This window comes from Danio aesculapii, chromosome 20 (genome assembly GCF_903798145.1).
Source record: "Danio aesculapii chromosome 20, fDanAes4.1, whole genome shotgun sequence".
Lineage (NCBI taxonomy): Eukaryota > Metazoa > Chordata > Actinopteri > Cypriniformes > Danionidae > Danio > Danio aesculapii.
In genome coordinates this window covers 32,154,370-32,167,340 of record NC_079454.1, presented here as the reverse complement: position 1 = coordinate 32,167,340, position 12,971 = coordinate 32,154,370, and the positions used below count along the sequence as shown (strand labels likewise).

At 35.4% G+C, this 12,971-nt stretch overlaps 1 protein-coding gene across 1 annotated transcript; it reads right to left on the bottom strand.

Moving 5' to 3' along the window:
• Nucleotides 1–1,457: 1,457 nt before the first annotated feature.
• Nucleotides 1,458–12,971, bottom strand: pdia6 (protein disulfide isomerase family A, member 6). Its single transcript, XM_056481261.1, has 13 exons — nt 12,864–12,971; nt 12,188–12,332; nt 11,205–11,262; nt 10,963–11,089; nt 10,738–10,844; nt 9,559–9,689; nt 9,251–9,365; nt 8,915–9,055; nt 7,008–7,092; nt 4,986–5,058; nt 4,482–4,640; nt 4,245–4,341; nt 1,458–1,662 (listed from the first exon to the last, which is right to left on the bottom strand). Exons 1-13 carry the CDS (start codon nt 12,877–12,879, stop codon nt 1,594–1,596), a joined length of 1,323 nt encoding a protein of 440 aa, XP_056337236.1. The 5' UTR covers nt 12,880–12,971; the 3' UTR covers nt 1,458–1,593.

Sequence of the window (12,971 nt, the reverse complement as noted above, 5' to 3'; positions counted from 1 at the left end):
TCTTAAAACAGTAATAAAAAAAAGAAAATCTCCAGTTGATCAAACAAAACGTAGCCTGAGACTTTTTTTTTTTTGTTCAGAAACAAAAAAAGTCTAAAGTAATGAATACCTACTGTTGAGTGTTTATTATCCATGTTGAGCACAATTTAGCACTTAAATTGTGTCCATATGCTATAGTGATCATTAGCGCTTTGTTCTCAGGAGGTCTAAAAATGATCCCGATTCTAATAAGCATGAACTGTTTTTTATAAGTGCAATATGATCACGCATCAGCTATATATCTGCTTTGTTTTCATTTTGATATTACAGTTAACCTAAGCAGACCAGATCTAAGTCAGATCTTTGTCCATCACGTCTGCCCTGAAGGTAAAGCTCGGCTGTTAGGCTCCTCATGAATATTTGAGCATGTGGACATATAGAGCAGATAGAATGACAGACAGGTGCTTAGTTTCGAGTTGTCCTTTCACCAGTCCAGTGTCAACATCATGTATGTACAGATGTGTGTGGATAAGCGGCTGTAGCCTTCTGTTAACAGAAACATTCTTTGACTTGATTAATGCTCTTGTGCATGCGTGGGATTTCAGTGCTCCCTTGCCGTTTTTTTAATGTAAAATGACTGTTGAAGTGAAATGCCAAAACTAATATTTGTACTGGATATCTCTATATATTAGATTTAGGAGTCATTTCTAATTTTGTATGGTGTTAATTGTGCTGTAAGGAATGGCGGTTGACGATAAGTGTCTCTACTGCAGCTGGTATTGGGATGTCCAGCCATATTTTTTTGTGAAGCCAAAGCATCAGCGCGAGTCTACATGTTGCAACTGACCGGTGTATTTGTCTGCATGAATTCTGAATAAACCACTGATTCATAGGCCACCGCTGTCCATCTGAATAACTGGAAGAAAATCTTGGACACTTTTCACTTTAGTTTTATTTCCATAACAAAACATTTTGTCTTTCAAAACAAACTGTAAGAAAGATGTACACGACGCCCACATTACACCCAAATCTAACACATTGAAGAAATGAGCAAACTGGCATACAAGTTGGCTGACATTCATTTCAGTAACACAATTTAAAAAAACAAAGAACCAAAAAAAGTCACATCAGAGGGAGGAAAGGTGAAACTGGAAACAACTTTAGGCCTCTCGCAACTCCAGTGAAAGGAGCTGCGGAAATGACGGAAAAAAAGAAACTGATAAATAACCACTGGATGATCTCATTAATAAAAGATTTAATCTGGTCAGTGAAACCGATATTAGAAAGAGCCTGTGTGTGTGTGTGTGTGTGTGTGTGTGTGTGTGAGAGAGAGACATCTGCTTACTGCAAAAGAGATTCTGCTTCATCAAGCCGATTGAAAGATCTGATCAGTCACTAAATCAGAACGTTAAGGACTAGAGGGATCATGATTGAACACACTGAAAGGGGCTCATGTTTAAACTAACAGGGGTTTTCTGTTTTAAAAGCTGCACAACCGTTTGCTTTATTTGTATTTTTTCAGAAGTCTTAAGGAAACTCGTGTCCCATTCATCTCCTCATCCACAGGAGAGAAGACATGGGCAGTGTTTGGGTCTAGAGTAGTTTAGACCAGACTCATAACTCGTCCTTTCCCAGATCATCCAGATCCACATCACTCAGGTCAATGTCATCCTCCATCGGCAACTGATGAAAGACCAAAGAAAGAATTGAGGATAAAAAAAAGTGATAATGGAAAAGAAAAAAAAAAACGTATAAATCCAAGCTTTAAATGGGAATTTGGATTAGTCAATTCAAAGTTTAAGTCATGCGTCAAGTCAGTAGCTATGTTTTCATCCAAAGATGCTAATTAAATTTATGCGCAAATCAGGAATATCGTATAAAAGACGTGCGAATAAAGCTCAGTTTCCATCCAACCAGTCAAAGAGAACAAAATCGTCAATTCCTAATTAACTGGCGCCAAATATCAACAGTAAAAACTGAATTTGTTGCGGAATCTTTTGTTTATTTAATAAATGATTTGCGCCTTAGAAGACATGCTGACATGTGTAGTGGCGTTTGAAGCCATGAGACGCGGCGCACAGACGCTCTTGACACTTCAGGAGGTAATTAATAATATAATAACACTAATACTGAAATGGTTAAGGCCTGCTGGTTTGTCCATTCACACACATTTTTATAATCACATGACCTTTAACGCGCATACTGGAATTTGTTTGGTAAAAGTGTTTCCATCGTAGTTTATGCGCATCTTTTCCTATCGAATAAAAAGTTTATCCTATTCAGTTATGTGCATATGTTTATGTGCATTTTCAAAATGTATGCGCATCATGGCGTTTTTTATGCGCATATCCAGATTTCACAAAATAATAGGTGGATGGAAACATAGCTAGTGTCTTGAGTTTCAGAACGACATGCTAATGTTTTTATAAAATATAGCATTGTCAATTTAGAATGGTTCGTGCTGAAATGATATTGCTAAACTGAGTATTTTTATGTAAAGAGACCAGTTTTGTGGTTAAACCAATTATTAAATTAGTAAAAAAAAAAAAAACTAAACAAATAAAAACATTGTACTTTCTGACCATTAGATGGCGCTGAGCTTAGATGGAAACAGAGCAGGCAACCTCAGGTTATTGTTGTCATAACACACACCAAATATTGAAGATGGTAAAGCAGTGTGGAGATACAGAGTCATGTGCATTGGTGAGCTTTTCACCAGAACTGTTGATGCTACGCCAGAACTAATCAACTTGATTTTGATCAATTTGTGTCACCCTAATTTGACGATAGTAGACTTTGCCGACATTCATCAAACATTCCTTTTGAGAGGAACCTAAAACGTACATTTCCATAAATACAGTGTCTGATATGATGGAAAAATCAAGTCTTAGAATTGTTATTTTGCCTTTTAAAGAGAATTTCACAAACATAAATGCAAATTTGGTCAAAATTGAGAGTTTGAATTAGAAACTGCAAATTTACTGTGGTAAATGTACAGACTGTCCTCTATGTGCCCAATTTCATAACTGTATGGACAGCACTAGATTCAACAGCAGACTCAGCAATCAATAAACACAAATGTTAAGCAATCACAATTTTCCTTCTATGTTTAAATTAAAAGAAATCAAACAGAATGTAAGAGGAGTTGCTAAAAACTGCAATGCAAAGCAGTGTAGATTTAACAAACTCTACAAATGTTCAAGTGAAATGTTTCATGATTTAAGTTCATTAGTCAATTAGATTTGATACCTTTATTCATCACATGTTAGTCCTTTATCTGCCTGCTCTAGCAAATGGTTGACCAGATTTTGACTGATTTGGATAATGTCATTTAAAGAATGACCGTTTTAAATAATGGTTTACACACACAGCATTGGGGGTTAAAAAAAACTAACAAACAGAATCCTGTTGCAGTACTACACTTAATTTTGGTTTTATTGTAAAAAAAAATAATAAAGAAAACATGTTAAATGTGAATCTGAAATATTTTATGGCACACTTCAAAATATAAAGATGATTTAGTATTTAATAATGTTTTATTTTCAATGGTTTTAAATAAAAACTTCATATTTTCTGATTTTTCTTATGTATTCATTCCAGTACTTTTACCATAAACCGACATACAGTTGAAGTCTGAATTATTACCCCCCTTTGAATTTTGTTTTCTTTCCCAAATGATGTTAAACAGAGCAAGGAAATTTTCACAGTATGTCTGATAATATTTTTTCTTCTGCAGAAATTCATATTTGTTTTATTTCAGCTAGAATAAAAGCAGTTTTAAATTTTTTTTTTTTTATTTTAAAGGTCAAAATTATTAGCCTCTTTAAGCTATATATTTCAATAGTCTACAGAACAAACCATCATTATACAATAACTTGCCTAATTACCCTAACCTGCCTAGTTAACCTATTAATTGCCACTTTAAGCTGTATAGAAGTGTCTTGAAAAATATCTAGTCAAATATTATTTAATGTCATCATGGCAAATATAAAATAAATCAGTTATTAGAAATGAGTTATTAAAACTATTATGTTTAGTATTGTGTTAAAAAAAATAATTCTGGCATCAACTATCTACCATTTGGTAGAAGTTGATGTTTTAGAAAATATGTGATGTTGAAAAAAATGCATTGGGTGTGTTAACTAGCGACATTAGAAGTTAAAGGTTTAGCTGAACCACTTAGCCAGGGGAAATGATATAATTCAGACAAATGAAAACATTAAAGTAAAAAAAGGATTGCATTTCTTGAGGCTCTAAACACTCACCTCTCCATCTTTTCCATCCCAAGCCTCAACGCTGTTGATCTTTGGCAAAGCTCCGCCTCCAACCGTAGCAGTGGAGCCACGGCCAACAGAAAGTTCCCTGCATAAATAAAGACATTAATAGTTTCACAACATAAAACAGACTGACAGTCAGGAGGGCCGTTCTAAACAACACCTTCAATTTACAGCATCTGTGACGTAACTTGTTTCACCGTAACATAAACGCCAGCCTTCTGTTACCTGAGGAATTCATGGATGCCCGTTTCACTGAATGAGCCTTTGAGCAGAGCGAACTTCATTTTACGAGAGTTAATGGCTGCCATGGCAGGATAGCCAAATCCACCAATCCCCAGAGAGGCTTCCAGCTCCATCTGCGCCCCTGCTTCAGTCCACAACCAACTGAAGACAGAGAGAGACAGAGATTTAACACTTATACAATAAACCTCAGTTATACACAATTACTAACTGCAGAACATGGTGGAAAAACACAATGACTTTAAATTAGAAAAAAATAATTCATCATCAATAATCTCACACTAAGGCCCTTAAAGAGAGCGAGACAGAAAGAGAGAGAGAGAGAGAGAGAGAGAGAGAGAGAGAGAGAGAGAGAGAGAGGTGTGTGATTGATTCCTGCTCTTTATTCCCTAAAGTCTTCTTTCTGGCACACAAGCAGTGACATGTACTGTTATTTATGGACAGGCTGATCTTAACTTGTACTTAATGAATGATGCTGAAAACACTGACCCCCACATCTTCTTCTTGTATTTCTCTGCCATTGTCTTCATCACCTCCAGGTAAGAGTTTCTTCCAGATGCACCTGTGAGAACAGAGAAAACAGGCTGATGATGCCGAATCGTCCTCAACTGAACTGTTAAATGGATAGTTCACACACAATTAAATATGTACTCATTTAGTCTCCCTCAAGTGGTTGCACACCTTTAGAAGATTCTTTATTCTGTTAAGCAGAAGTATGCTATTTTAATGAAAGCTGAAAACAGGGTTCATGCACATTTTTACTACTAAAATGACATGACTGTTCCAGAACTTTCAAGTGAATTTTCATGAGCAATGTCTACATGTGCGTGGTAAAACAACAATGCATGTTCAAATTTATTACAGCATATCGTAACACACACAAATACATTTTGCTTCCATTTATATCTATGTAAAATTGATTTAGATAATTCTTACACCACACTAATAATGTGAGAGTATATGATTGGCCAAGGACAGAATAGAAGTAAATGACCTATATTCAAATATACAGATATCAGTTTTCCATGACTTTTCCAGGCCTGGAAAATGCCATGTCAAAATTCCATGACTTTTCCAGGTTTTTCATGACCGTATGAACCATGTGAAACTTGTAAACACTGACATTCATAGTAGGAAAAACATGCTTTGTAAGTCAATGGTTACAGGTTACCAGCTTTTGTTTCCAATATGTCTTCTTTGTTTTTAACAGAAGAAGAAAGAAAAAAAACAAAGGTTTGAAGTAACGGGTGAGTAAATAATGACAATATTCATTTTCGGTGAATTGTTCCTTTAATTGCTAAATACAGCGGAAATAAAAATAAATTATTATTAGATTATGCACCAATTGTTGCCTTGGAAACTAACTGAAACAAGCTGAAGTACTAAAACTTCTAAAACTAGCCAAGGCTGTAAACCTCACAGGAGTTACTCTGACATACTGTATTAAATAAATGGGCCTTGGGGAAGGAAGGAAGGAACACACACACACACACAATCTATATCTATTCAATAAAATCCATAATACACACAACAAAATCAACTGAACAAAGTAAACAAACGAACACTAAAATAAATTGGAGCTAAATAAAAATGTTTACAATATTACAAATCAAACATGAAAAGACGAAGAGTATACACAGAATAGGGATGCAACAATTAACCGATTTCACGATTAACCATGACTTAATTCATCATGATTAATTAATGGTAAAGGCTTCTTAACACCGCACTTCTACATGGAACAAAACTGCTGCAACTAAAAGATACGCCAACTGTGTGCTAGTTTAAAGCTGAGCTTGTACACCGAGACTAATACGCACACACACTGAATTAACTACGGCTGAGGCTATCAACTAAGGGCCGTTCACATGTTGCGTCTTTAGCATGCGCAAGCTCGCTATTTTCAATAAAGGCGAACGCTGCAAGGGGGACTACATTTGCTCTCTTTAAAAGGGAGATACTTAGCTAATATGATGCTTAGATTTACATCAGACAAACACTATTGTTTTAATTCTTATTTTTAATTATTCATTGTTCTGTCATTTATTTGTGTAAAATTATTACTTGTGTTTAAATGCCAAAGAGTCCAAGAGAAATGGACTATTGTTTGTTTTTTTTATTTGTATTTTGTGCTGTATTATTTGGTTACTGTGCAGCAATAAACAACACTTTCAAATATAAGGCATTGCATTGGACTTTCTAAACAAGTAGTGTTTTGAAATCAATGAATGCATGGTAATCGTGAAAACCTTGATTATTCCTCAGACTATAATCGTACAACCAAAATCTATAATCGTGCATCCCTAATACAGAATACTAAAAACTACTTTTAAATTGCTAAATTTGACAGTTGCTAAATACTAAGTGCAAATTATTTCCCAAAAGTAAAATGACAGAACACAGAAACTAAGCAGCACAATTAAATATCCATTATCATATACTACACCCATACATTAATGCTTTAAAACATGATTAGAAAGATCTAGTGTTAAAGTTTCCACCATATCGTACCTGTATCTAGAATGTGTGGCAGCACAGCTATGATACACAGCTGATAATCCTCACAAGTCTTCTTCAAAACCCCTTCATTCAAGACCTAAACAAAAATATATGCATCAAAATAAAGAAAAAGGAACATTAATATGAATCAATCTAGCTAGAATTGTTAAACCAACTACAAAGCATTTTCTGTGATAGCACAAATGAAAATAATGTACAATAGTTAGACCATCCTCTAATTAAAAGGTCTTCTGAAGTGCTTTGAAATGTGTATTTATTTTTATTCGATGTTTGACAATCTCAAACACGAAAAGAGGGTAGAACACAGCTCCTCCCCTTTTTATAAAACAGCCAATAGCATTTTGCTTTATCACCACTCTGCCAGTGAGAGTGGTTAAGCTCAAGTGCATCAAATGTGAAGCGTCTTGAAGGGGGCGGGGCATGTCAGATACTAGAGAGCATTTGATTGGTCACGGTTTGATGAGAAACTAAAGCATGAGGTGACGTGAATAAAGCCATAAAACTGTTGATCCATTTAAGCGACTTGCATGTTTCTATCAGTTTTGTATCTTCTAAACGCAAATCTGGTCACTGTTTTGGAGCACACTAGCTTATAGAAACAAAACTGATATCTAAAATACATTATTTTCACTTCATGACACCTGGGCGATTTGGCCTAAAATCTAAATCTTGATTACTTGAACATTTTAACTTTTACGATTAATGAACGATTATTTTAATGATTTATTTGTTCTCATAGTTCACTGACAGGTTTTGTTCAGTAAAAATATGGTCACACATTACCAGTGAGAGATTTCTGATTGAAGGGTGCATTACTTGATTTTAAAATAATCGAAGGATAAATGCACTGATTATTTGCATTATTTTAATTGAACATCAACGTTGAACAACTGAAATAAAAAATAAATAAATAAAAAAAAAACACTTTGCCTAAAACCAACTTTTCTTATAAAACAGCGAAAATAACTTGCACTTTTGGAAACAAAATAAATTATTATTATCAGTGTTTTTTTCATATTAAAAGTAGAAAATAATAACTTTATGCAAATCACAATTTTAATGCAACAAAAAAACAATGCCATCAAGGCATTTAACCGCAAATTCCAATCATTCAACTCAATTCATCTTTATTTGGATAGCGCTTTTACAACATAGATTGTGTCAAAGCAGCTTCACATAGAAGATTATAGTGAACTGAAACAGTGTCAGTCCAGTTTTCAGTTTGAGTTCAGTTCTGTTTAGCTCAGTTCAGTGTGTTTTAATATTCACTGCTGAGAGTCTAAACAGTAAAGAGTAATCCGTCGATGCGCAGCTCTACAAGTGCCGAATTATGCAAGCCGGTGGCGACAGCGGCGAGAAAAAAAAAAAAAAAAAAAAAAAAACTTCACCAATTGGCGAAAGTGAAGGAAAAAAAACCTTGTGAGAAACCAGGCTCAGTTGAGCACGATCATTCATCGTCAATGTAGTGCAAAGTAAGGCTCAAGAATGAATTGGTCTATCGTCCTACTTGACCAGAGATCAGATGTATATAAACATAAAATACAAAATATAAAAATATAAATCCAGCTCAGCCTTTAACAGAGCAGGGTCACGTGACTCCACATGCAGTAGGGAAAATAATTGGAAAAAAGGATCCTGAAAAATTTGGTCGATTATAGGTTCTGAATGTCGTTTACGATTACTTTGCTTTTAAAGTAGGACTGGGTGATTAATCAAAGAGTAGAGAATCTGGAACAATGTAAACCATGTGGTTTTTTTTTTTATTTACGAAGATTTTATTATTTTTATTTTTTTTATTATTTGATGTTGAATATTGTACAATTTTATATATTTTTGAATGTAAAATGTTCTCAATAAAAATAATGTAATAAAAAAACCACAAAGTAGAGAAAGGTCACCTCTTGCAGCTCAGGAGCAGGGATGTTATCAGAGTACAGCTCCAATGCACGAGCAACAATGTCAGATCGGGTTCGTCCACCCTGATAGTCCTCGGGCTCCTCTCCTTTACGAAAGACTTTGATAGTTGGGAATCCTCGAATCTACCAATAAACACAGCAGACGATGAGTTCAGACACACCGAACAGAAATGATTCAAACATTAAAATGATGAACAGATCTAATAAATGTGCTCTTCATTCAAAATGCAGGCGGGCTATCACAGAGATGTGAAATGAAATTAGAAACATCTATCATTTATATGAAAAGACATAAAATAAGTGTGATTTCAGACCTACCCCAAAGCGGCTTGCCAAGCCCTGATGAACAGTGGCATCCACAGCAGCCAGTTTCACTTTCCCCTTCGTCTGCTCTTTGACTTCTGTGGCAGCTGCTGTCCATTCTGGCTCAAGACTGAAAGCGGTAAAGAGAGTCAACATGGGAAAGCCCAGCCGGCAGAGGAATTTCACTGCGTCTTTGAATGCATATTAATAATTGAACATGGATTCAGCGTGTCAATAATGCATGGCACAGCATGTCAGATAGTGTTTCAGGGCAATGACAGACAGATCTCATGATGTGTAAGAGACATTGAGATTGCGCATACTTTTTGCAGTGTCCACACCAGGGGGCGAAGAACTCGACCAGCCAGACATCATCACTCTCCAGCACTGTTCGGTCAAAGTTATCATCCGTCAGCTCCACCACATCCTTCTTATTGCCCGCTCCACCTCCGCTCTGATCACAACATAATCCAAAAGTAAACCAATGGCAGAAAGCATAACAATGGGCTATATGCACATGGACTTTTATTTTCAGCCAGGCAGCCCCAGGGCTTCCTTCTTTCCATTACGAAACTGTCACGTTTAAGTTGTGATTTCCATATGGTTTTATGGTTGATTGCCATAAATATCAGTGATCTTCACTGCCTGATAGATATACGATCTAGAAGCGCTTCATTAAACTCCATTTCTTGATGCCATGTCTTTAAAATATGATACGTTTATTTTACCCCAGTATTTTCAATGTTCAATGAGTTTCTGCGCTAGCCTGTTGCTACTGACGGTGCTAGTGGTTACAATGGTCTTTCATCTCGTTTTACTCTTGAACAACTAAATGAATGCTTAAGTCTATTAAACAATGTATTTTAATTACATTACAACATCAATGCTGTAAAAACAACCTTGTGAAATTGAAAATAGTCACATTAAGCTTTCACTGGAAACTTATCATTGACTATAAAACTCTAGCTGTGCATAGAGCCCATTAAGGCTGTCAAAACTATCTATATCTATAGAAATATCTATAGAGAAAGAGAGTGTTTTGTGTTTTAATGCTAGGACCCCATACCTGGAATTGCCTAGGGCCCCCAAATCACTAAGTCTGCCCCTGCTTGCATGTTTATTTTGCAATAGGTAAGTGCACAGCAGATTGATACTCCTATAAAAGGCATTGTTTGCAGTGTAAGCAGCATCAGGATGTTCACTAACAGTGTCTCTTGCTGGTTTTTTATTTTTATTATTAAGTATTTTAACCCTTTTTTTGTTTTACCGCCAATTGAATTTAAAAAAAAAAAAAAACTTTTTTTTTTAATCTACTGAGCGTTAATGCAATGCTTACTTAAAATCTAATAATAAGTTGCATTTCTTTTAAAGTTGTATTTAAATAATATAAGACTGTATGTTAATATTTTAATGTATCATTTACTAATAACCGCATAAAAATGAAATTGTATTAATTTAATATTTTCAGACTTTTTTTTTTCCATCATGCTGAGCTTCAATACCTGTCTGCTGTAGTCTGAGCCTCCTGTCTTTCCACCAAGTCTGTCTTTAACCAGAGAACGAAGAGCATTCAAAGCTGCGTCTACAATGGCTTGATTTGTACGGCCACCTGGGACAAAGAGAGAAAACAAACACTACTTAAAAAGTAGCAAAAGACTTTCAAATAGTCATCAAAACATATTCTTTGTTCGCAGACCATTAGGTTTTTTAAAAATACAGTATTCCACCTTGGTAATCCTCTGGCTTGTGTTTGTTGCCTCCAAAGATCTTGATAGTCGGGAAGCCTCGGACTCCATACTGGCCTCCCAGAGAGTTGTGTTGATCTGCATCCACTGCGCCCACCTTCACAATGCCCTGAACCAAAAGCAAAAATGATATTAGTGACTGACAACATACTGTATATCCAGAAAGAATGCAAAAGCAAAGCCAAACTAACTTTTTATAACGTTGTCATTAACTCAGAATTTACCTTTAAAGCTGTGGCTGCTTTCTTCCATTCAGGAGCCAAGCTCTTGCAGTGACCACACCTTTTAAAAAAAGAAAATAATATGTCAGACATGCCACATAATCATTTAAACACCACTACAAAACATACAGCTACAGAGATGAACTAATGATGCAACATTGGGAAAATATGACTAATGAGATGCAAATCATGATGCAAATAATGTGCCAGTGACAGCAGGGTCAACTATATATATATATATATACATCCTTTAAGAAAATACATTCAAGCAATTCCAGCGTTATGGATGTGACATTTGCAGTAAAAACTCAAAACATGAATTCAAAGAGAAAGTCTATGTAAACATATTGAAACGCGTTCATATTTTCCAGAACAACTGACCACAGAGTTAAGGGACCAGAAAAATATCAAACTGTAAACACATTTTGTACTTTAAATGAGGGAAATAAACATTTATGAGTTATGGACGTGACCAAATAAAGTATTCGAGTTTGCAGTCTACAACATGCTTTGTAGAAATTCTGTCAAATAAACTACACAATCTAAAAGAAACAATGCTAATCAAAAGGATAAGAGTGGGCTCTCTATAGAACAAACATGATTGATTCTATTGTATATTTTTGCATTTATGAGGAAAAAATCTCTGTTATGGATGTGACAGATGTGAAATTGCCACTTGTGTGACTTTAGTAAATCAAACATAATAGTTTAAAAACACTGACAGAGACTTTTTGTGAGTATTTCGAAAGTACTTTAAAATAATTGCTTGCAAAAAAAATTTAAAATGTAGAAAAGGTTTCCATACTTTGGTGAAATCATTTTTTCATGGCAAGATTGATATTTGCATGGAACTGCTCAGTGATTATGATAGTGATAAAATTACAATTATTTCAATTTAATACCATTAGGATTTCAGATGGTAATGTCTAACTACACATCTAACTAATAGTGACTTCTAAAAACCCAGATTCACTCTTCCAACTTACCAGGGAGCATAAAACTCGACCAGCCAGAGACTGTCACTCTGCATAACTTCTCTGTTGAAGTTGGATGGGTTGAGTTCAACCACATCATCACTGGAGGTGTAGAGACCGTAAGCAGAGAGTACAGTCAGAGAACACGCCAACACACCTGAGAAGATAAAGAAGGTGATTCAAGAAGCTATATATGGAGAAAAAAAAAACAAACAAAAAAAAAACACTGCCCTGTTTTGAACAAGAACAGCGTGAAACATTGCATATGGTTCAAAACAAACAGGACTTTCTATTAACTTTACTAGACTCACATATAACAGACTGCAGAATTATTATCCACTCTCCAAACAGTCAATACTGTATATAGGAATAGTGCAACATGAGATAAATATGCTGTACTGAACAAGGCCAACCTACCATAAACACACTGAACCAACTACACTACAGTGTTAGATTTACAAATATGCATACAAGTTAATGTAAACAAAAGCTTACTAAATCACTATTCAGGGGGTTTATAGAGCATTTATCCCATTTCCCAATCATATAAACCTATATCCACCAGACTACAAGCTAAAGTTAGGTTGTGAACGTTAACTTACATCTTACAGTCTGTTTGCTACCGGATTTGAGTCACTAAAACGCGTCTCTACAGCTGAATTCGCGTATTTTTGACATTATAACTCACCCAGGAGCGTTCGCATGGTTGTTCTTTGTGCTTATTCAATGTCTGGTTCAGATGTTCAGACTGAGCAGATCTGTGTGCGCCGCGTGAACTCTCCACCTCAACCAGCCG